At 42.4% G+C, this 25,597-nt stretch overlaps 1 protein-coding gene and 1 long non-coding RNA gene across 2 annotated transcripts in view; one reads left to right on the top strand and one right to left on the bottom strand.

Moving 5' to 3' along the window:
• The window catches only part of LOC140187491 (translocating chain-associated membrane protein 1-like 1), a 119,830-nt gene extending 95,767 nt beyond the window's left edge, over window positions 1–24,063 (top strand). The window contains exons 10-11 of the mRNA XM_072242834.1: window positions 7,018–7,178; window positions 20,575–24,063. Coding sequence (XP_072098935.1) covers window positions 7,018–7,178; window positions 20,575–20,648 — 235 coding nt within the window. The 3' untranslated portion in view covers window positions 20,649–24,063. The remainder of the gene's footprint in view (window positions 1–7,017; window positions 7,179–20,574) is intronic.
• Window positions 17,902–25,597, bottom strand: part of LOC140187499 (uncharacterized) — a 31,248-nt gene continuing 23,552 nt past the window's right edge. The window contains exon 4 of the long non-coding RNA XR_011883112.1: window positions 17,902–18,064. This is a non-coding gene — a long non-coding RNA (uncharacterized lncRNA). The remainder of the gene's footprint in view (window positions 18,065–25,597) is intronic.

A 25,597-nucleotide genomic window follows, 5' to 3' on the forward strand; every position in this document is an offset into this window, starting at 1 on the left:
CCACTGTATCCATACACACTGCCATTTTGCTGGAAGTGGAATCTGAATTAAAATATTTGGCCTCAGGGAAGTCCCACTTGTGGCAGATGGTGAGGAGATGCTCGACAAAGTGATCCTCCAGCATCAGGAACACCAGACACAATAGATGACCCCAGCAGATTTGCAGATGAAGAGTTGCCTCAGCTAGAAGGACTGTTTGAAGCCTTGAATGGAGGTGAGGGAGATGGTGTATCAGCAGGTGTGGCACTTGGGCTGCTTGTAGAGATAAGTGCTTATCTGCTTGTTTTATCTAAAAGTTAACTCAGTGGATACTCCACAAAGTTCTAAAACTATTTCATCCCTGTTTTCAATGGAGACCAACCAAGTCTCAATAACATATGACCTTTCTTCTCTGTGCCTCTTGGTTCTTTGCTTTCCAATATTTCTTTCAGGGCAGCAGAGTATCCTTACAAAGCCTGATTGATGAGTTACTTGACATCACTTGGACTGCTAGATTGGTTTGGAATAATTAGACCATATTCTGCCATTGAGTTTTTACCTGTAGCTATTTCAAGACCTTCTATGAAGTTTTTGATCCTTCATTTTGAAAATAAAACAGAACAGCTATAATGTGGACCACATGAAGAAAATTTAAAGCCAATTGCAGAGTTATGTTTAGGAGGAAGGTGGATAAAATGTTCAAAAGAACAAATCAAAGGGTATATTGGGAGGTTAAATAAAGCTGGTAGATGGAACCACTTAGAGAACATAAGTGGTTCCATTTGGCTCAATACAAACCAGTTGAGCCAAATGGCTTCCTCAATAAAATTTCTGGATCTGTGTTTCTGTATAAATTCTATTAGGTTAGTTTATTTTTGTTCTAATGTACCGTAAAAGAATGCTCAAACTAGCTAATTTTAACATTATTTTTGACTTAAAATCTAAAATACTTAAATTACTTTAAATGTTTAAATTCTGCTTTTGGAATCTTCCTGTTGTTACGTACCCCGTAACTGGATTGCCAAACCAGCAGAAATGGACCACTTAGTTGGAGTCTGGTTAACAGAAACTAGTAAAGTTTTATTAAAGAAATAAGCAACACAGTATTCTAATCGTAAGGATATAAATGCAACAGGTTAGCAATGATAAAACACACATGTACACAAAATAGAGTAATAGGAATCAACCAAGCTCTATCGCAGTCTAGGGGTAAAATGATCAGTCTCAAGTGATACAGAGTTCAGTTCAGCTTAGTACAGTTCGCAGTAATCGCTGTTGTGCCGTTGGAGAGAGGGAGAGAGAGAGAGGGAATATGCAAATCTGATTCAGACAGACCTTTAATGTTCTTCGCAGTTAGCTCTCAGGTGGACCCTTCGTTATGTCTTCTGTGGTCACCGACTGTGACCCCTCCGCTCCGGATACGACCGTTCCTCCGCGGTGAACCTGGCACCCAGGCAAGGGCGGACACACACACGCCAGGTTCCCGCCGATAGTATCTTTTCACCCTGTGCGTCTATGGTCGGTCCCGCGAGCAGACCTCCAAACTCCCACCAACTTGTGGGGGCACACTGCGCTTCCAGGGTCTCGTTATCTCGTGGTGTGTGTCGTGCCTTAGCGAACCTGTTCTTTTTATCCCCCTGCTGGGGTATCGCCTGTCCATCAAACTTCAAACAGTTGAGGTTCAAAGCAATCGGTCTGTCAATACTCTGAAATGTGTTTCTTTCTCGTTAAACTCTCTCTTCTCTCTTATTAGCATTTTGAATGTCTCTCCATTGTCTTCCTTATCTCTCTCATCAGTATCAATCTTCTGATAACTTGGTTTGTCGTCACACCCCTATCCTTCAAAGGATTTTTACTGGGGTAAAATTCATGGGCATGAATACATTATTAGATACACACTAATATACATGGTCATCAGCTATTCGGCTAATACAGAGAACTTTAAGTTGTCAACACCTTGACCGACAGTCAGCAATCACATTTTCTGTTCCTTTTATATGTGCTATTTTAATATCCTCCAAGACCAGGATCCAACTTAGCAACCTTTTGTTTTTATCCTTCATAGTGGCCAAAAACACTAATGGGTTGTGATCAGTGTAAATTATTAGTGGTTTCTGTCCCGGACAAATATAACCAAGGTCGTCCCACACAAACTTCGCATTCTTTGGCAAAAGCTTAGTAAGAGGGAGGGTAATATTCGCAAAGTTTTTGCAAAACTTCCGATAGTACCCCACCATCCCCAAGAACCTTCTCAGAGCTCTCTTGTCTGTCGGGGTGGGGACTTAAGAGATAGCCCGCACCTTAGCCTGCATCGGTGCCAGCTGCCCCTGTCTTACCACAAATCCCAGATAAGTGATCTTTCCGTGGCTGAATTCACTTTTTGCGAGGTTCACTGTCAGGCTGGCTTCAAACAGCTTTTTAAACAGCTCCTCTACTGCCACAATGTGCCCCTCACACATGTCACTCCAGACCACTAAATCACCAATATACGCTTCTGCGTTCTTCAGCCCTTTTGTCACTGAATTAATCATCCTATAGGGGTGTTGCTCACTAGGTTGACCTGATGTGACAACAACACCATGTCCCGGCTCTTTGCATCGCCTCGGGACATCCGGACATACGTGTGCGTGCCGGTTAATTAGCTTTATATTCGGCTTGCTCTGTTTGGGGGTTAAGGGTGAGACCTTATCAGCAAAGCTGGCCAAAACAATAGACTTCTCCCATCTGGTTGGCACCATACTTATCTTTTCAAACTGGGTTTTCCCCTTATCAGGTGGCACCCTAGCCTCATTAATTTTTGTGATAACACCGACTAGGTCTGCTTGCCTATCGTGGCAAGCTGTTAGCATATCAATAGCCTGTAACTGTGTTTGCTCACGTCTACAATGGTCAATAGCATCCTTCCTCCTGTGCAGCCAGTAAAACTCTTTCATGATTCTATCGACTGTCTTCCTCACCCCAAAATGTCCACCGAGGGGTATCTTGTGGGCCAGGTTAAGCATCTCATCCCCATAAATTTTCAGCACCATCCCCCATTCCTCATCTGCCGCACGGTACTTGGTCTCCATTTCCTCCTTAGTACTCCCTCCTTCACATAATAGCCCACTGGCTCCCTTGTTAATTCTGCTTCAGAGAGAGCTGTCTCCGTCAAAACCATCAGCTCCTCGTCTCGCTCCTGTGCCTGTATAAATTCCTTCTTTGCTAATGATAAGTCTATCTCAACTCCCTTACTTCCTTCTGTTTCACTACGCTGCTTCTCACTTTCTAACCCCTCCTGGTACAAGGCTGGTAAAAACGTCTCAGCTAAATCTACATTCGCTTCGGCAGCCTTTCTGGACATGCGCCGAGTCACTGCGCAAGCGGGATAAACCTGTGAGTCCATGGGCGGGGCCTCAATGCTGGCAGACTGGCTTGTCAATCTTACTGCTGGGTACACCTCTCCGCCGGCGAGGTCATTACCGAGTAAGACCTCCACGTCTTCCATCAGTAGTTCGGGCCTCACCCCGATCATGACCGGTCCGGAGACCAAGTCGCTTTTTAGGTGTATCTGGTGCAAAGGTACTGCTTCAGTCCCTTTCTCAATGCCTTTTATCACACTGACCTCCCCAGTCTCGGTCTCAATGCCTTTTATCACACTGACCTCCCCAGTCTCGGTCTCTGAACTAAAGTCTAAAACACTCCTTAAGATCAGTGACTGACAAGCTCCAGTGTCTCTCCAGATCCATACTGGAACCGGGTTTAACCCCTCCTTCATCGACACCAATCCGGCCGAGATAACCTTCTCGCGCCCTTCCTGAACTTTATCAGACCTCTTCTCCCCTAGCGGTTTGTTTGCCAGCTCAATACAGCCAGTCGGAACCGTCGTTTTTCCTTTCCCTGTCTCCTTCTTTGGGGCAAAGCACCTGGATGCAAAGTGACCGGCTTTCCCACAATTATAGCATACGACCCCAGGAGACTTCCTACCAAACTGCTCCCGGTCTTTCTTATCCTTCTCACTAATCCCTGGCTTACTTCCTAACTTTTCTGGCGGACTCTCTCCGCCCTCTTGACTACCCTTCTGGTAGCTTTTACTCGGGGTAAACTTCGCTTTGTGCGTTAACACGTATTCATCCGCTAACTTAGCAGTTGCGGCTAAGGTTTCTGCCTCTCTCTCATCTAGGTAGGGCCTCATACCTTCAGGGACACAACCTTTAAACTGCTCAATCAGTATTAGCTGTAGCAGTCTGTCATAATCTCCATTGACCCCTTTCGAGGAGCACCAACCCTCACAATACATCTGCATCTCACGGGCAAACTCTAAATACGTGCGGCCCCACTGCTTCCTTGCATTCCGGAACCTCTGCTGGTATGCCTCCGGGACCAACTCACAAATCCTGAGTATCGCCTCTTTTACCACATCATACCTCTGGGCATCTTCTGCGGACAATGCCGAGTAAGCTTGTTGAGCTTTTCCTTTAAGTACGCCGTGAAGCAAAATAGCCCACCTATCCCTCGGCCAGTCCTGACTTGCAGCGACTTTTTCAAAATGTAGAAAATACCGATCAACATCGGCCTCCTCAAATGGGGGAACCAGCCTAACCTCCTGGGTCGCCCTGAACCCTCCACCTTGGTTCAGCATGGGCCCCTGCGCTAGCGTCATCCTTAACTTCTCCAGCTCAAATTCCCTTTCCCTCTGTTTCTCTCTCTCTTGTGTTCTAACTGCTTCTCTTCTCGTTCTAACTGCCTGTCCCTCTCTTCTCGTTCCAGCTGTTTTACCCGGAACTCGTGCTTGAGTCTCAATTTTTCAATCTGCAGCTGTACTGCTTCTCCACCAGATTTGCCCATAGATACCACCTCCAGCTCCCCTTGGGGAAACACACCTTTAGATACATAATGCTCTGTGATAGCTCTGTGCATCTCCGCTCTCCTCATTGTCGACTTCCCCTTAAAAAGATTCAACCGTTTGGCAACAGTTGGCAACTCTGATTTCCTGGCATCCTCTAATGCCCCCAAGGTTGGTGCCTTTAGAAATTCCTCAATCTCCATTTCTGCTGTTTGCCCTTTCTTTCTTTCGGAAATTTTAACCCAATCAATTTACCCAGTCCCAAATTTGGCGTTCAAAATCGCAGAGGAGATCCCCACTTATGTTACGTACCCCGTAACTGGGTTGCCAAACCAGCAGAAGTGGACCACTTAGTTGGAGTCTGGTTAACAGAAACTAATAAAGTTTTATTAAAGAAATAAGCAACACAGTATTCTAATCGTAAGGATATAAATGCAACAGGTTAGCAATGATAAAACACACATGTACACAAAATAGGGTAACAGGAATCAACCAAGCTCTATTGCAGTCTAGGGGTAAAATGATCAGTCTCAAGTGACGCAGAGTTCAGTTCAGCTTAGTACAGTTTGCAGTAATCGCTGTTGTGCCGTTGGAGAGAGGGAGAGAGAGAGGGAATATGCAAATCTGATTCAGACAGACCTTTAATGTTCTTCGCAGTTAGCTCTCGGGCGGACCCTTCGTTATGTCTTCTGTGGTCACCGACTGTGACCCCTCCGCTCCGGATACAACCGTTCCTCCGCGGTGAACCCGGCACCCAGGCAAGGGCGGACACACACACCAGGTTCCCGCCGATAGTATCTTTTCACCCTGTGTGTCTATGGTCGGTCCCGCGACGAGACCTCCAAACTCCCACCAACTTGTGGGGGCACACTGCGCTTCCAGGGTCTCGTTATCTCGTGATCTCGTGGTGTGTGTCATGCCTTAGCGAACCTGTTCTTTTTATCCCCCTGCTGGCATATCGCCTGTCCGTCAAACTTCAAACAGTTGAGGTTCAAAGCAACTGGTCTGTCAATACTCTGAAATGTGTTTCTTTCTCGTTAAACTGTCTCTTCTCTCTTATTAGCATTTTGAATGTCTCTCCATTGTCTTCCTTATCTATCTCAGCAGTATCAATCTTCTGATAACTTGGTTTGTCGTCACACTCTGTTCACCTTAGTTGGTGTTGATTAGCTAACAGTAACGATGGTGGGATAATTTTGGTGTTGGTTACCTTTTAAATGCAAGCAGTTTTTTGGTATAACACATCACGTGTATGCAGATCAGCAGTAATTTGCCAATAGCGTTTTTACTTTGAACAGTTTAAAGATACTGATTTTAGTCATGTTTCTCATAGGATCTAATTTCTATGACATTTTGAAAGAAACATTACTTCCTCTGTGTTATTACCATATACTGTACAAATAGAAGATGATGCCGTATATAAATGTAGACGCTGAGATGCATCCTTAGATGAACTGGGTCATATATTCGGTGGTATAACCTGGGTCATTGGGTGTTTCAGGTCTTTCATCAGACACCCTCACCAAGGTGACCCAGCCAGGGTTGATCATGCTGTGCCTTGCGTCCCAGTAGCATTGGTCTACAGGTCACACTGCTTGATCCTTAACCATCTGGAGGCTTGCATGGCAGCCTCTGTGACAGTCCTGATGGCTCTTTGCTACCCCATAGTCCCAAGGAGAAAGTAGGTTCTGCACAGCAAGCAGTGTGCAAAACTTCTACACCCCACCTCTATAGGCTCACATCGTGCCCTCCAACCTGGCCACTGGCATTGTTCTACCAGCTCCTGATACTGGGCTTTCTTGAGTTTTACCATGTCCACCTACTTTAAGATTTCTGACAGAATGACTGTCAGGTGTCAGCGATGATGATACGATGAAGTCAGGGAACTTTAGCAACATATGTATTTTAGAAGATTAATTTCGAAGACAGACTTGCAACTGATCACAAAAACATTGCAAGGTCAAATACAATTAGAAAATCATTAAGCAAAGACCTGTGTTTGGCCTGTATTACATTTACAACCAACCAATCACACAGTTTGTCTTTTTTTTTATGAAATTCTTTAGAGTTTTATTTCCAGATGGTACATTGCTGTATTTATTATAATTCCATGTGTTATAATTGCCCAGTGGCACTGCCTTCTACATTCTTTCTGTGTGTTTTTGCTTTGAATAATTAAGTGGTTCATTAAAATGTGGGTGTCTTTGTTTAAACAGGATTAGTTGCCTGGCAGCTATTTGTCTAACTCAAGCATGGATGATGTGGAAGTTTATTAACTTCCAACTGAAGAAGTGGAGAGAACACACTCAGAATCAGATCCCTAAAAAGAAAGTAGTTAATACCAAGAACAAACCATCAAAAAGGGAATGTAACAAGTGTAAGTATTAAAATAAGAAACTTTCATTATTTAACACAGGAGATTCTGTAGATATTGTAAATCCAGAGCCACACACAAGATGTTGGAGGAACTCAGCAGGTTAGGCAGGCAGCTATGGAAGGAATAAATGCTCACTATTTCAGACCGAGACCCTTCATCAAAGCAAGAATAAGGAGGGGAGGAACTACAGGCTAGAAGATGATGGGTGAAGTCAGGTGGGTGGGGGAGAGGAGATGGGGGATGAATAGGTGGAAAAGGTAAAGGACTAAAGAAGAAGGAATCTGATGGGAGAGGAAAGTTGACTGTGGGAGAAAGGGAAGGAGGAGAGCCCACAAGGGGAAGTGATATGCAGGTGAAGAGAAGACAAAGGGATAAGAGGGGAGGCAGAGTAGGGAAACCTTCACACAAATTATTTCACAAAAATTTGTTTTCCTGGCATGGAATTATATTAACATGTATTGAGAATTAATTAACAGATAGAAATCCAAGATTGGGAATCATTTTGCATAGCCTGGTTTGTCGTTTGCATGTCAGCTTTTGGTTTCTTAAGTATTAAGTTGACCTGAAATAATATAGTTAGCCTGCACCAGTGGTGCAGTTGGTAGAGCTGCTGCCTCATAGCACCAGAGACCCAGTTTCAAACCTGACCTCGGGTGTTGACTGTTTGTAGTGTGCACATCCTTCCTGGGACTGCATGGATTTCCATCCTGAGTGCTCCATTTTCTTCCCACATCCCACAAACCTGCAGGCTGGTAGGTTAACTGGCCACTGTAAATTGTCCATAGTGTGTTAGTGAATGAGGAGGAGTTGGGGGGGGGGGGGAAGCAAAATGGGAGTAGTGTAAATGGGTTGCTGATGGTGCCAACCCATTGGGCTGAAGGATCTCTTTCCGTATCTCTCTCTACAACTCCATGGTCATCAGGAAATCCCATTATTTATTAAGCCTTTTCCCAGGATTACTCTCTCAATATAAGATAGGAATAATGAAATGTAGAGATTTATATGATTGGGGGGGAAACATGCAGCTTTCTGATTATATATTTTATGCTATGACTAGTACTGTATTACTCTTACTTGTATCATCAGTCCAAGATTCTGGATTAATTCAGAACCCTCTGTGCTGCTGTAACCTACATACTACCCAACAGAATCAAAGTATACTAATGATGTAGAAAAAGTGGATTTGAGGTCAATCAGATTGAATCACCAAGTCACCACTCCTATACCTATTACTTATAAGGTTCAAGCACAAAATTAGAACATAAGTAGAATTTATGTTCAATGTTTTATTAATTTTTTCAACCTTTTCCAAAAGCGTCAAATACGGAGTTCATCAAATCCTACACACTCCTGTCCACTTGCTTGAGGTTGGCCCAAGCTAAGTTCCTGTTGGAATTACATTGGATCAGCCCTCTCTACACTTTTTACTGCCTTAGTAAAGCAGCCAACATAATCCAAGACCCCATTTTCATCTCGGACATTTTCCTCCCACCCCCCTGACTGAACCAAAGAAACAAATGCATGAAAATATGTACTAACCAGCTCAAAGACAGTTTTTATCCCACTGTTATGGTACAATTGAATAATCCCCTTATACAATAAGATGGATTCGACTTCAAAATCTATCTCATTATGGATTTGCACCTGTAATGCCCTGGTTCACATCTTTACTGTTATAGAAACATAGAAAATAGGTGCAGGAGTAGGCCATTTGGCCCTTCGAGCCTGCACCGCCATTTATTATGATCATGGCTGATCATCCAACTCAGAACCCCGCCCCAGCCTTCCCTCCATACCCCCTGACCCCCGTAGCCACAAGGGCCATATCTAACTCCCTCTTAAATATAGCCAATGAACTGGCCTCAACTGTTTCCTGTGGCAGAGAATTCCACAGATTCAGCACCCTCTGCGTGAAGAAGTTTTTCCTAATCTCGGTCCTAAAAGGCTTCCCCTCTATCCTCAAACTGTGACCCCTCGTTCTGGACTTCCCCAACATCGGGAACAATCTTCCTGCATCTAGCCTGTCCAATCCCTTTAGGATCTTATACGTTTCAATCAGATCCCCCCCTCAATCTTCTAAATTCCAACGAGTACAAGCCCAGTTCATCCAGTCTTTCTTCATATGGAAGTCCTGCCATCCCAGGAATCAATCTGGTGAACCTTCTCTGTACTCCCTCTATGGCAAGGATGTCTTTCCTCAGATTAGGGGACCAAAACTGCACACAATACTCCAGGTGTGGTCTCACCAAGGCCTTGTACAACTGCAGTAGTACCTCCCTGCTCCTGTACTCAAATCCTCTCGCTATAAATGCCAGCATACCATTCGCCTTTTTCACCGCCTGCTGTACCTGCATGCCCACTTTCAATGACTGGTGTATAATGACACCCAGGTCTCGTTGCACCTCCCCTTTTCCTAATCGGCCACCATTCAGATAATAATCTGTTTTCCTATTTTTGCCACCAAAGTGGATAACTTCACATTTATCCACATTAAATTGCATCTGCCATGAATTTGCCCACTCACCCAACCTATCCAAGTCACCCTGCATCCTCTTAGCATCCTCCTCACAGCTAGCACTGCCACCCAGCTTCGTGTCATCCGCAAACTTGGAGATGCTGCATTTAATTCCCTCATCCAAGTCATTAATATATATTGTACACAACTGGGGTCCCAGTACTGAGCCTTGCGGTACCCCACTAGTCACCGCCTGCCATTCTGAAAAGGTCCCGTTTATTCCCACTCTTTGCTTCCTGTCTGCTAACCAACTCTCCACCCACACCACTACCTTACCCCCAATACCGTGTGCTTTAAGTTTGCACACTAATCTCCTGTGTGGGACCTTGTCAAAAGCCTTCTGAAAATCCAAATATATCACATCCACTGGTTCTCCCCTATCCACTCCACTAGTTACATCCTCAAAAAATTCTATGAGATTCGTCAGACATGATTTTCCTTTCACAAATCCATGCTGACTTTGTCCGATCATTTCACCGCTTTCCAAATGTGCTGTTATCACATCCTTGATAACTGACTCCAGCAGTTTCCCCACCACCGACATTAGGCTAACTGGTCTATAATTCTCCGGTTTCTCTCTCCCTCCTTTTTTAAAAAGTGGAGTTACATTAGCCACCCTCCAATCCTCAGGAACTAGTCCAGAATCTAATGAGTTTTGAAAAATTATCACTAATGCATCCACTATTTCTTGGGCTACTTCCTTAAGCACCCTGGGATGCAGAACATCTGGCCCTGGGGATTTATCTGCCTTCAATCCCTTCAATTTACCTAACACCACTTCCCTACTAACATGTATTTCGCTCAGTTCCTCCATCTCACTGGACCCTCTGTCCCCTACTATTTCTGGAAGATTATTTATGTCCTCCTTAGTGAAGACAGAACCAAAGTAATTATTCAATTGGTCTGCCATGTCCTTGCTCCCCATAATCAATTCACCTGTTTCTGTCTGCAGGGGACCTACATTTGTCTTTACCAGTCTTTTCCTTTTTACATATCTATATAAGCTTTTACAGTCCGTTTTTATGTTGCCTGCCAGTTTTCTCTCATAATCTTTTTTCCCCTTCCTAATCAAGCCCTTTGTCCTCCTCTGCTGAACTCTGAATTTCTCCCAGTCCTCAGGTGAGCCACTTTCTCTGGCTAATTTGTATGCTTCTTCTTTGGAATTGACACTATCCCTAATTTCTCTTGTCAGCCACGGGTGCACTACCTTCCTTGATTTATTCTTTTGCCAAACTGGGATGAACATTTGTTGCAGTTCATCCATGCAACCTTTAAATGCTTGCCATTGCATATCCACCGTCAATCCTTTAAGTATCATTTGCCAGTCTATCATAGCTAATTCACGTCTCATACCTTCAAAGTTACCCCTCTTTAAGTTCAGAACCTTTGTTTCTGAATTAACTATGTCACTCTCCATCTTAATGAAGAATTCCACCATATTATGGTCACTCTTACCCAAGGGGCCTCTCACGACAAGATTGCTAATTAACCCTTCCTCATTGCTCAAAACCCAGTCCAGAATAGCCTGCTCTCTAGTCGGTTCCTCGACATGTTGGTTCAAAAAACCATCCCGCATACATTCCAAGAAATCCTCTTCCTCAGCACCTTTACCAATTTGGTTCACCCAATCTACATGTAGATTGAAGTCACCCATTATAACTGCTGTTCCTTTATTGCACACATTTCTAATTTCCTGTTTAATACCATCTCCGACTTCACTGCTACTGTTAGGTGGCCTGTACACAACTCCCACCAGCGTCTTCTGCCCCTTAGTGTTACGCAGCTCTACCCATATCGATTCCACATCTTCCCGGCTTATGTCCTTCCTTTCTATTGCGTTAATCTCTTCTTTAACCAGCAACGCCACCCCACCTCCCCTTCCTTCATGTCTATCCCTCCTGAATATTGAATATCCCTGAACGTTGAGCTCCCATCCCTGGTCACCCTGGAGCCATGTCTCTGTGATCCCAACTATATCATAATCATTAATAACAATCTGCACTTTCAATTCATCCACCTTATTACGAATGCTCCTTGCACTGACACACAAAGCCTTCAGGCGCTCTTTTACAACTCTCTTAGCCCTTATACAATTATGCTGAAAAGTGGCCCTTTTTAATGCTTGCCCTGGATTTGTCGGCCTGCCACTTTTACTTTTCTCCATAGTACGTTTTGTTTCTACCTTCACTTTACACCCCTCTGCCTCTCTGCACTGGTTCCCATCCCCCTGTAGTGAACTAACCTGCTCACGCCTAGCCTCTTTAATTTGATTCCCACCCCCCAACCATTCTAGTTTAAAGTCACCTCAGTAGCCCCCGCTAATCTCCCTGCCAGGATATTGGTCCCCCGAGGATTCAAGTGTAACCCGTCCTTTTTGTACAGGTCACGCCTGCGCCAAAAGAGGTCCCAATGATCCAAAAGCTTGAATCCCTGCCCCCTGCTCCAATCCCTCAGCCACGCATTTATCCTCCACCTCATCGCATTCCTACTCTCACTGTCGCGTGGCACAGGCAGTAATCCCAAGATTACTACCTTTGCGGTCCTTTTTCTCAACTCCCTTCCTAGCTCCCTATATTCTCCTTTCAGGACCTCATCCCTTTTCCTACCTATGTCATTGGTACCTATATGTACCACGACCTCTGGCTCCTCACCCTCCCACTTCAGGATATCTTGGACACGATCAGAAATATCCCGGACCCTGGCACCAGGGAGGCAAACTACCATCCGGGTCTCTGGACTGCGTCCACAGAATCGCCAATCTGACCCCCTTACTATCGAGTCCCCTATCACAACTGCCCTCCTCTTCCTTGCCCTACCCTTGCGGTAGGTTATGCGGTAGGTATTTCATTTAGCAGTCCTGTTCTGCTTTCAGCCTGCTTGGGTTATTGTTGAAGATGAGGGATGATGAGGAATGTGCCATCCGATTAGGATGGTGGAACTGGGGGGAAGTTTTTTTGGTAAGCGACACTAAGGTTGGTCTTGGAGCTTTTGTTTGGCGAGAGATGAAGAGAGAAGACGCTGGGGAGAACCGGTCGTAGGATATGACCTGGTGGGAGACCCGTTTGTCCTGAGGTGGATTACGAGTGACGTTCGGAAAGTGGTATGTGCTTTCACACCGACTGAGGCCCCAGCTCATGAGTGACAGAGAAGTTCAAGATGAGCTACAACTTGTGCATATTTGGCTGTTTAATTATAATGGTCCATTTTTGTTTTTTCTTTCTTTCCTTTAGTTAAGTAAGTTTCACAAATATAATTCCTTCAGTTGTATGCAGTGTGCTATCTGTTATTTCTTGGCACTGAGTTGTAACAGGGTAGCAATTTACTCAGCATCCACACAGTCCAGGGTTGAAGTGGGAAAGCCATCTCAATCTCACGGGGTTGGTGGGACAGGAATCTGTCTTCTCTTGACTTGTGCAGCCAAGGAAATCAGCAGGGTTTTATTTGTGGGGGAATCGTCCCAGGCCGATTTCGTTGGATGCTGTGTGATTGCCCTGAGCATTGATCCAGTATGTTGTTTCTTTAAGTCTGAGTTAAACTATTGTCCAGTAACATGATTAAGATACTTGGTAACAGATGCTGCAGGGGTTGAGCGGTGGTGTGAATCCATGGGGTTACTGGTAACAAATGCATGTGTATTGAGTGGGGTAGACATTCGAAGTCAAAATGGATTGTTAATTCGGACTTTAAGTACTATTTAGGAAAAGTTACGATCATGGAATGGAGGTTTGAGCAAGTGGCTTTGTTTTAGTTCAGACTAGTGCTGATGTAACAGCAGTGGGTCTGCCTGGTACTACTGGGGGGCCCCAAGAAAGGAGAGGTGTGGGCTAGCATGCCGTATGGGAAGCAGTGTTTCCCGTAGTTGGGGGCAGAGACTGTTCTCATTTCTGTGGAGTGAGGGGAAGGAGCGGTCTGATGTGGAAGGTCTAATGAGTCCTCCAGCGAGGGGTAAGCATTCTGAGTTGGTAGCAGCACTGGCTTCCCTGGCGAATAAATGGCAAAATACCCAGGTTCAAAGCCCCTGCTATTGTTCTCAGGAATGAAGCCCACCCCTAAGGGGGAAGAGGAGTGTTTGACTTGGGTGGAACAGAACTCTCAATGCTGGATAAGTGGCAGTGCTCTGACGATATAAAAAGACAGCAATTGGTAGAGAGTTTGAGGGGGCCGGCTGCCGATGAAGTAAGATCCTTAGAGACACAGAACCCCTTTGCTACTTCTGCGGGCTATAAGAAGGCAGTAGAAAATGCTTTTGGTGTATGGGAAGCCCAATAGAGCTTATGACAGGGTTTTAGAACATGTTTCAGGAGAAGGAGTAACTTTCCACCTACATTTTTTGGCTGGAGAGGCAGTTGAGTTGCTTGTGGTGTAGGGGGGCCATTCAAACGGCTGAGGTGAATCAGTTCTGAATGGACCAAGTGGCGAAAGGCACCCAGCCACCAGACCTGATCACTTGGGGTCTCTGAATGTCTCGTAAGATGTGCCCCCCGCTTTGTTTGTCAAGCTGATTTGAGAAGTAAGAGAGGAGGAGAATGCGAAGGAAGTGCGGGAGGCCTCCATCAGTAGGGTACGGTCCTCAGTAGTAGACCCCTTGGCTGAAGTGACCACTGATAACCCATCCCAGGGAGTGGTAAAGGAGCTCTTGGCAGAGTTTAGGACTGAGATGCCTTGGTTGTTATGGGCTGGTGCAGCCACCCCGCACAGTAACTCCAACAGGGAGTCGGGTCCCCTGAGAGGATGGACTAAGCAGAGGGCTGCAAGTGAACAGGGTCCCACGAGAAGGGGAGCAACTGGTATTGTCTGTTATAACTGTGGTGAAGAGGGACACCTCAAACGTGTGTGAAGGATAGGAAAACCCTCGGAGAGTGAGCCCCTGGGTACCTAAGTCGAGAGACCCAGTGAGAGAATGGCCTGGCGTTTTGGGTGGGGGGGGCACATTCCTAGCAATATATCAAGGAACACCTTAAGGCAAAAAAAACTTCCTGAAGGCTTAGTAGGGCTAAGCTCCAGTGTATCACTACGGATTGAGGGTATTTATGCTAGAACCATACTTGACACTAGTTCTCCGGTTACTCTGCTGTGCTGTATGTATTACAACTGGTATTTGATGCATTTACCATTGATGCCATTTAATGTGCTAGAGATCTGGGGTCTTAGTACAGATGATTATCTGTATGATGGTTACTTGTCATTGAAGGTGGAGTTTTCAGGGGCAGATGGTGGAGTAGCTGAGGTCCTTGATACATTAGGGTTGGTTTGTCCGGACACAGTTGAGAAAGGCAAAGCTTTTGTGAGGACAAATACTCCGAATGTGAGGAGGCTAATGGGAGCCTGCAAGGAAAATGTTGGAGAGAGTTTTCTGAAAACATTATCCATTCACCCTTTGTTTCATACTGCTTTTGAGGAAGTGTGTGGCTGCACTGGGCTGAATGGTGAGCATAAACAAGGGACTGTGTGGTACAACCAGTCCAAAACCGATCGTGTTATGGCCTGAGGAAGTAGCTAGAGTGCCTGGAAATCCCAAATTTCCTGGAGTGCCTGATGCTGAGGCCCTCTTGGTGGATGCTGCGGAAGACCACTAAGAGGAGTCATGCTTACCTGTTGGGGTACTGGTGAGGCCCGAACTGCAGAAGCCCTCAGTTGTACAGGTGAACAGGATGACAGTGAGTGTCAGGAATACTTCGGAGCGGGAGGTCACTGTGGCCAAAGTGTTATGGGAGAAGTATTTCATTTATTATGGCCTTCCTAGGTGGATACATAGCAGTCGGATGGAATTTCGAGAGTAGGCTCATACGCAAATTACTGATCACGGTTGGAGTCGAAGTCAAAGACTACGCCTTATCACCCACAGGGTGATCCCCAGCCTAAGAGGTGCAATCAGACCTTGTTAGGCATGCTCGGAACCCTGGAGATCAGCAAAAAGAACAAGTGAAGTCAACATATTGGACATCTGGTCCATTGCTACAACTGTACACAGAATGAAACCCTTGGGCACTCGTCGTATTATCTGATGTTTGGGCATGAGGCGAGGTTGCCCGTTGATCTGTTTTGGTACTCTCGAGGAAGATCTACAACAGACTTATCTGAGTATGTGTCTGATATGAGAAGGGAGATGAAAAAGGCTTATGAATTAGCTGAGGTCGCGGCTGCCAGGCAGAATCAAGGAAATAAGAGGAGGTATGATCTAAAGGTTGGGTTCTCCCAACTTGTGCCTGGAGACTGAGCCCTCATAAAGAATTTGGGGCTACCTGGGACGCAGAAGTTGGTTGGCCGCAGGGCAGCTATGCCCTATGTAGTGGAGAGTCAGATGCCAAACATACCATTTTTCCAGGTGAAACCAAAGGATGGGAATGGGCCTGTCAAAATTCTCCATCGGAACCACCTACCTCTGGGACAAGAGGTGCGTGTTGACCTAGAGCTTGACCTGGACCCTACACCTAGTAAGAAGACTCTGCGGTGACATGGGGAGCCTGAAGGACCAGCAGCAGAAAGGATTAGAACGGCCTCCATTCCTGAATGGGATATAGACTTGGAGAATCAGAAAATGGGGGTATAGTATATGCTGCCTTTCGCTAACTCCCCACTAATTGAGGAAGAGATTCCCAACCCTTCTTGTGCTGAGGCAGGTGAAATTGGGGGGGGAGGGGGCACTAGCAGTGGACAGGCAGGCTTGCAGCTAGACCATGAAGGTAGGCTGGGCTCTAAAATAACTGGGAATGAAGCTGAGCTCAGCCAAGTTGCAGAGGGATCTGAGTTGCTGGAAGGCATGAGTAATAGACTGGAGAAGGCCTCACCATGTAGACCAGAAGTATCCCAAGGAGTGTCTGAAACTGAAGAGTCAGGAGACCCCCAGATAGGCTGGCCTATGTAGCATCGGAGGAACAGAGTGTTGCGACTATCCCCCTAGTGAGTTATGTTATTACCATTTACAAATAGATTGAAGGCTCTGACATCACAAAATTCCTTTGAAAACAGTGTTATTAATGACGGGATGGCAAATTATTTCAAAGTCATGAGGATGTAATGCCCTGGTTCACATCTTTACTGTTATGCTGTAGGTATTTCATTTAGCAGCTCTGTAAGAGCAGTCCATTCTGCTTTCAGCCCAATTGGTTTATTGTTGAAGATGAGGGATGATGAAGAATGTATGCCATCCAATTAGGATGGTGGAACTGGGGGGTGTTTTTTTGATGAGGGACACTAAAGTTGGCTTTGGAGCTTTCGAACGGCTGGACATGAACAGAGAAGATGCTGGGGAGAACCGGCCGTAGGATACGACCCAGTGGGAGACCTGTTTGTTCTCGATGGATTGTGAGTGATGCTCAGAAGGTGGTGTGTGCTTTCACGCAGACCGAGGGCCCAGCATGTGAGTGACAGAAGTTCAAGATGAGTTCCAACTTGTGCACATTTGACTGTTTAATTATAATGGGCTGTTTTTGCTTTTTCTATCTTTTCTTTAGTTAAGTAAGTTTCATAAAAATAATTCCTTTAGTTGTACGCAGTGTGCTGTCTGTTATTTCTTGGCACTGAGTTGCAACAGGGTAGCAAATTACTCAGCATCCACACAAACCGGGATTTGGGGTGGGAGAGCAGATTCAATCTCACGGGTTTTGCGACACCAGAGTGTGTCTTTCCTAGACTTGTGCAGCCAAGCAAATCAGTGGGGTTTTACACCTTATTGTCTGCTTACACTGCACTTTCTCTGTAACTGTAAAACACTTCATTCTTCATTCTGTTATTGCTTTTCCCTTGTATTACCTCAATGATGAAATGATCTGTATGGCTGGCACGCACAACAGTTTTTTCCCCACTTCATCTCAGTACATGTGACAATAATAAACAATTTGCCAATTTAGTTTGGAGAAAACTTCAGGCTCATCAGCCATGTAGATGGGTTGATTTTATTCCCGAGCAAATGTGTAACTAACTTTGATAATAAATTTACTTTGAACTTTTTAAAACTTCGAAGTACATGTATGTCATCATACACTACCTTGAGATTCATTTTCTTGCAGGCATTCACAAGAAAATAAAGAAATACAGTAACACCTATGTAAAACTATACATAACAATGACAAATAACCAATGTGCAAAAGAAGAAAAATTGTGCAAGTAAAAGTAAAGTGGTCTTTTCATAATTAGCCAAACATGAATAAAACTATTTTTGTGCCTCCCCATTTTGTAATTTTTTTTCAGATATCCCATCTGCATTATGGGAAGACTTCAGAATGTAGGAGTGAACTGTTTGCACATGTGATGGAAAGTCACAGGCCGTAGAATTCTGTACATGTCTTGGTGCTTTGCATCATATTGTACACGTCTCAAAGTTGTATGTCACCATATACTGCTGAAATTCATTTTCTTGGGGGTGTTCATACTGAATTCAAAGAAACACAATCGAATCAATGAAAAACTACACACAAGATGGACAACCAATGTGCAAAAGACAACAAATTGAAAATACAAAATAAAACAAAATAATAATAAACAAACAATAAATATCAGAACATGAGATGAAGAGTCCTTGAAAGTAAGTCTGTAAGCTGTGGGAACAGTGCAGTGATTGGCAAGTGAAGTTATCACCTTTGGTTCAGGAGCCTGATGGTGGAGAGGTAATGATTGTTTCTGAACCTGGTTGTGTGGGTGCTGAGGCTGTTGTACCTCCTCCTTGATGGCAGCAGTGAGAAGAGATTCTGGATGGTGAGGGTCTTTGATGATGAATTCTGCTGTCCTGCAGCAGGGCTCCTTGTAGATGTGCTCAATGGTGGGAAGGGCTTTACCTGTGATAGACTGGGCTATATCCACTACTTTTTTTTTGGAGGCTTTTCTGTTCAAGGACATTGGTGTTTCCATATCAGGTTGTGATGCAACCAGTCAGTATTCTCTCCACTGCACTTCTGTGGATGTTTCTAAAAGTTTTAGAGAGTACGCTGAACCTTTGCAAACCATTCTCATTTTATACAAGGAACAAGTGATCACAGTATTGTTCAGTTGGTTCTCATAACTACTCAGCTGTTCACCTTTGTGGATATATTGACATATGAAACAAACTGTGCAGTTCTGTCATAAAACTCTTCTTAGTAATGTGATTAAAATATGTTAGTTAACTAGTACACAAAGGTTTATGTTGGAAAGGAATTCAAGATGCAAGGAGAGCCTGTTCGAACATTTCATTGCTATTCTTACTAACAGATGCTCATGAAGCAGTTTGAAAAATAGAACAAATCAATTTAAATTTAGATCAAATTGATTTCAGTTTGATAATACTGTGGGTTTGCAAATGCTGATTATTTGCTGTTAAATTCAAAAGATGTATTTTGAATGATATACCTGGTAATTCACAGTATGTTTTTAAAATGTCCATCTATTATTGGTGAATACATGTGTCGTTTAACTGATGTTCCCTAATGGGGAAATCATACTTCCATACCATGTGTGCAAATTTAATATTTTAATTTCTATAATTTAAATAAAAATAACAACTTCAAGACTCTTTGAGTTGATTTGAATAGGGGTGTCTTATGATTTCCATTTTGTTACTGAGGAAATCCCTGCAACTTTAACAGGTTGTCTTGACTGTGCAATTGGGTAAAGGGGAAGTAGTAATAATAATAGCAATAATTTACAAAGAAAAATAAGAACTGAGATGACAAATTTCAGAAAATATGTACATTTGAATGCGCTTGGATTAACACTACCTCGGACAGAAAGGAGAAGGGGAAAAGCAGATATTAAAAACCTACACAACAGTCAGATAAAACTTCTATGGGTATACTTTCATCAACGAAAACAGCAGTCATCACTCCACGCAAGCATATGCAATTGTGATAAGTATACACCACTGAATTTAAATGAGAGCACAACCAGAAACATGAAAACATTGTCATTGTTGAAGGAAAAGTTAAACAATCTCCATAATCTGAGCAGACTAGATGTTGACAAGGAAGTGTCAAATGCCTGGCGCAGAGTTGGAGATCTCTTCCCAGAACCGAAAAGGTTCCTTGTGGTACTACAGGACCAGGTGGTTAACACAAAAAATTAGCAAAAATACATAATAAATGACCAATAAATGCAAGGTGATAAATGTAGAAATGCTAAGGAAAAAGAAACAAACAATCCAACACATTTCAGTATCCTGTAGCAGCTTAACTTTATCTGATTACTTACATAGGCACAATCAGATGGCAAACATCATTCATCAAAATCTTGCTTTAAAATACAAACTCCTAAAAGAAATCACACCTTACTATAAATACAAGCTCGATCCAGTTTTAGAGTCAGAATCCCACAAATTATGTTATGACTGATCAGTTATTACTGATGGACAATCCATCATAACCATGTGGATAATGCAGGATAAACAAGCAAGAACAACCTATTTAATAGATATAGCTATTCCAAACACTCATAATGTACTGAAATCAATAAATGAAAAACACCAGAAATATGCGGAATTAAAAAGAAATTGAATGACTTTGGAACATAAGGGTACACACTGTCCCAATAGTAATATCTACAACTGTTATCGTCACAAAAGCACTACACGATAGCATTCAACAATTAGGGCTACACAGTAATATCTGTGTAAATCGTAAGAAAGCCACAATACTAAACACCACTAGAATAGTCTCAAAGTTCCTGGCAATTGACAAATGAGTGTGCTTGGCTTATGTCTGTACCTCAGGTTTTACCAGGTTGAACTGAGGGGAAAAAATAGTAATAACACTTACAGGACTGTATCCCTTTCTTCATAGGCTTATGGATATAATTAAAATGTGGCATGGATTGGTAGGAGTTATAAATTAGGACCCACCCTCACCCTAATTTATATAGTTTTTCTTGAATAGCTAACTTTTTTATTCTTAATTGTTTTCCTATGTTTTACAGCGAATGCATCTAATGGAACATTGAAGACAGAAGGTGGGACATCGCCACGTGCAAGGAAAGCAAAAGCTTCATGAAGTTGGATTTTAAAATGAGAGCTGTCTGAAACAAAACTGTGATAATTTCATCTGTTCATCATGTCTCGCCCTTGAACCGTTCAACTTTCTTTTTTTTGCTAATCAGAGTTGAGCAAATAAATTGATGACAAATCCCTTACGAGAGGCTCTTCTGCTTATAGTCATATAAAATATGAAATGATGTCTGAAATGTGTTTCAAGTTCTCAAATAATTTGGCTCTACTCTGATAAGCAATTTATTTTTGTGCTTTCAGTTTTGGAATGATCTATAAGATGGGAAGGTAGCTGTGGTAAATAGGGAGAGAGAGAATTCAGCCAATTTGGATGCATGTACCAAAGGCATGTTACTAATGTAACAGACACAAAACTTTTGTGTTTGCCTTAATGACATGTTTGGAATCATGCATTAGATTATCTTGTTAACTGGTGACTAGGTTTGTAACAACTTGCATTTTGTTTATTCATTAAACCCTTTCTCCCCCCTGACCCCCCCCCCACAAATGTTTTTTTCTTTGCTTTTTTGGGGGGGGGATTGCAAAAACATGACAGACTGTAACAAACTTCACACACGTTCAAGCACGCGGTTTTTCAGATTTCTTTGTACTGTATTTCCCTCAGTATCCAAAGGAGAACTCTGCCTCACCCACCATTACTGTGTACCAGTCTCCTGTGTTACACTAAACATACTTTGATCTCAAGGATACAACAGTATATCATCGAGCAATGGCCATTTCATAGGTACATATGTTGTCTAAATAAACGTGTAATTTCTATTGCTGTAGAGCACTGCAACTCATTGGGGCTCTGTAGGATCTTTTTATAAGATTAATTAATGCTGCCACTAATGTCTGAACATTTCGTAAACTGTTTTACTTTGATAATTTAAGGAAAACCTTTTGGGTGTGTTTGACTTCCATCCCTGAAGACACTCTCCTCAGTTCTTTATTCAGGTGTCTTTGATTTGACTTGCAAAGAATGACCCTCCAGAAACGGCTATGTTGCAGCAACAACGTAACTTAGCAAAATATTATTGTGGGGGAGTTTTTTTTAAAAAGCTAATTGAGCGCCACAGCCCATTGTTATGTGTTGTGTATTCTTCATCATTTAGTAACTTTAAGATTGTCAAAGTAGTGCTTTGCCGATTAGATGCATGATGGAGACTGTGCCTTAACGTGACAAATGTTGTCTACTTCTGTACTCTTAATACGACAAGGCATCAAAATATAACCACTATGTCAGCACTGTCGATTCTTTCATCTCAAACAAAAGCAAACTTATACCTTCTCATATTTTAATAGTATTTTTTAAAGATTGTTTATTTTAATCAAATAAAAGTGTTTTACTGTTCTAAGATGTCAGATCTGGAACTAGCTTGTATTTAATAACAATTGTCACCAAAATTATTTTACATGACAGAACTGAGAATTATTTTAAAACACTTTATTTTCCCAGAACATGCTTCATTTGGAATTTGCCTTGTCCAATTATGTTTTCTTTTAGGAATTAGTCAACTCAAAGAGCTCTTTCTCTCAGGACATTCTTCTTGTTTGGGCAACCTATTTCAGCAAATACTTATTTTACACTTCTTTGTCAACTAAAAGATTATTTGCAAGATTTTGTCTTTTGGAGGTAGCTGAGCTTGAGGCTGAAGGAACCTCCAACTCTTGTGCAGCTTTGAAAGTTACATCATACTGATCCCCACTTTGTGGATAAAGCTCTGTAGTGGGAAGGCATCTCCTTTTAATTTGATCAGCTTCTACCATATGCTGTAATAAGCACGGTCAATTCTCAATTTTTTTAAAAAGTGTTTTCAAAGCAGCTGATAAATGAAAGCTTGTATAAGTATGTGTTTCGTCTTTTGCAAAATCCTTCACATGCATACATATTTTTAAAAAATGATTGTGTTGGTGGCATTAAACCAAATGAGCATGCATACATTCAGTTGTCCAGTTATTGTAACAAATCACATGTACATATTAAATTGCCTTATGTACAAGCCTATATGAAGTCATTTGTATTGAATCACTGCATCTAGACTTAACATCATTTTATCGTTACACATTCTACATTCAGAAATTGCTTGCCATGTGCCATATTGTTATGTATGTACCTAAAAAAACAAATGCAAATAAAGTACATTTATGCACACTCCATTTATATTGAATCACCATCTTTGTCATTTGTACAAAAGATAACTGTATTCAAACATTTACACAATGGCACTGAGTAGAATACCACTGAGGTAGGTTAAACTTGACCTAATTTGTCTTTCTATAAAAATAGGAAGCTGCATTGTTCTTGTAAAATTCTATGAACAATTCCATGAATTGTTTCCTAAAACAAGGGTTGAGGTAAATCCCACTATTTCATACTAATTAACACAATGTGTTGGTGCCCACATTGGAGCACAGTTCACGTTCCTTTCATCTGCCCGCTGCTTTGAATGTTGCATGTACAATCAACATACGTACAGGGAAATAAAAGTTCTAGGCTTTCTCGAGCCCTTGTGATTGGAGTTGAGGACAAAGTTTATGTCCTACCATTAATAGCACTGTTTTCAACCTATTGTTCTATCCAGCTCTGACAAAGGACTATCTATAGGAAACATCCCCTATAGATGCCCTATTGGTGTAATTTGCATGTTGGTGTTAATTATATTTTCTCTGTACACTGGAAAAAATATGATTACCGCTGCACTTGTTAGTGTCAGGGAGACAGGACATCCTGTGTGACTGACAGGATGGGCAGATTTGAACAGAATATTGATCTTATCCTTGAGGAAATACTGAAATTCCAATGGGATATCTCAAAAAGCAGCTGTTTTCCAGCCTATTTTCTTAAAAGCATATATAAATTTAATTGACCCTTTTGGAAATAAAAAGGGAGACTATGGGTAAACAGCAGCTTAAATTTTATTATGACATAAAACATAACCACTTAGTTGGTTATAGTTAAAATCAGAGTAGCCCTGAATGTCAGAAGCTTTTCCAAATTCAGTCATGTAAATGTTAATTTTCTTTTCTAATACATTTTGTGAATCAATGTAACTGTAATAGCTTGTTCCTGCCACATTTTTGTGTTCAGACAAATTTATGAACAGTGAAGTGAAGGCTATTTTTCCCTCCACTGGTAAAACAGAACATAGTTCAAGGTGACTTTTATTTAACTCTACATAGTTTGTCATTTGTTATATTGAGTTGTGGATTGTAGAGCACAGTATTGTGTTTATTAGTTGCTATTCCAAACATATCTTCAAATGCCAAGCTTTCTGTAAATGTATGTTTAGCAGCAGGGTATTGCAAGTTGAAAATACATTTGGAATCTGTTTCAAAAACCACTTTCTGTAATTTGAAAATAAACTCGTTGCCTCATCTGTAAAATTCTATTGATTGTTCTTCATTTTGACTTTTTCTAATGTTCTAGGGTACAGTATTTTATTAGTAGACATGTAGTGATTGGATTTGAAGGAAGATGTCAGAACTGTCTAACATACCATATACAGCACACAAGCTGGTTTTGTATATTCAGTAAACATACTTTGCAGTTGTATATAATGGCAACAGTCTATTGCGTAGAGATGCATAACTACTGATGGAAAATCTGACAGTTCATTGACCCGAGGTCAAATAATCATATTAAAAAATTTTTTAGAACTGATGGGAATGACGTCAGTTATTATGTCTGCAGCTGATAATAACGTGGAAGCTTTTCCTCTTGCAGTTGAATGTTACCAGTTTTGCAGTTTCATACTGAAGCCAATCTCTTGATGACCAAATGGATTTGTTCGTCAGCAGTGAATGAACATAACTTGCACTTGTATTTTTAATTTAGTAAAACAATCCAAGAGGGATGGAACATGTGATTTTGAAGATGCTTTTTTCCATTCCCCATTCTAGTTCCCCTCTCACCCCTACTCTTCTCACTTGCCCATCACCTCCATCTGGTGCCCTTTCTCCTTTGGTCCACTCCTTCTATCAGATTCCTCCTTCAGCCCTTTACCTTTTCCATCTATCACCTGCCAGCTTCTCACTTTTCCCCCCACCCACCTTCCCCCTCACTTGATTTCACCTTTCACTTTTCAGCTTGTACTCCTTACCCTCACTCACACTTTTGTTTGGTTTCTTCCTGCTTCCTTTCCAATCCTGATGTAATATCTTGACTCAAAACATCGACTGTTTATTTATCTCTCTTCATAGATGCTGCATGGCTTGCCGAATTCCTACAGTGTGTGTTTCCTGAGATTTGGAAGATCTTTATCAGACAAAATTGATACTAAGGCATGAAAGCATTTAAAATGTTGGAAAAAAAAAGATTCTGGGTATAGAAATGGGTCTTAATTTATATGTGGTATTTGGCCGTTGTTTCCACTACCATTTTAATATAAACCAAATCCATACTAAATGTGCTTATGGTCTTATTTGGAAGTGCCATTTAATTGTTACATTTCATTACATCCTTCACTTTGGATGGAGAGTTCAGAGTAGTAGTACCATTTTCTGCCTATTCTCATCCATCTCTTACATTCAAGTACAATGCATTGTGTCAATCTCAGATCTGCATGAGGGACAAGCAACCAGAGTAACTACAACAGTAGAGAGGAAACAAGGTGGTGATGGCATCCATTAGTCTCGTGAGACCATGAATCTGCGCCTGGAAGATCTTGCTTCAGTCTGTGTTAGAGCAGCGTCTGTTGTGGCTGTAGAGCCCCACATGGGAGTGACAGTCTCGGCTGCATTGACTGCACTTGAAGGCGCTGTCCTCCGGTGTTATCTTGGTGCTGTTTTTCCAACGAGTGCACTTTTCTTCAGCAACAAGCCTCAGCTTCTCTTCTCTTTTTAGACCTCTGCGTAGTTCCAGCCTCCAGTGAGAGCAATCGCTTGCGATGTCCTCCCACCTCTCGACGTTCATTTTCAGAGACTTCATGTCTCTCTTGCAAACATCTTTGAAAC

Source organism: Mobula birostris, chromosome 2, assembly GCF_030028105.1.
Source record: "Mobula birostris isolate sMobBir1 chromosome 2, sMobBir1.hap1, whole genome shotgun sequence".
NCBI classification, from domain to species: Eukaryota; Metazoa; Chordata; class Chondrichthyes; order Myliobatiformes; family Myliobatidae; genus Mobula; species Mobula birostris.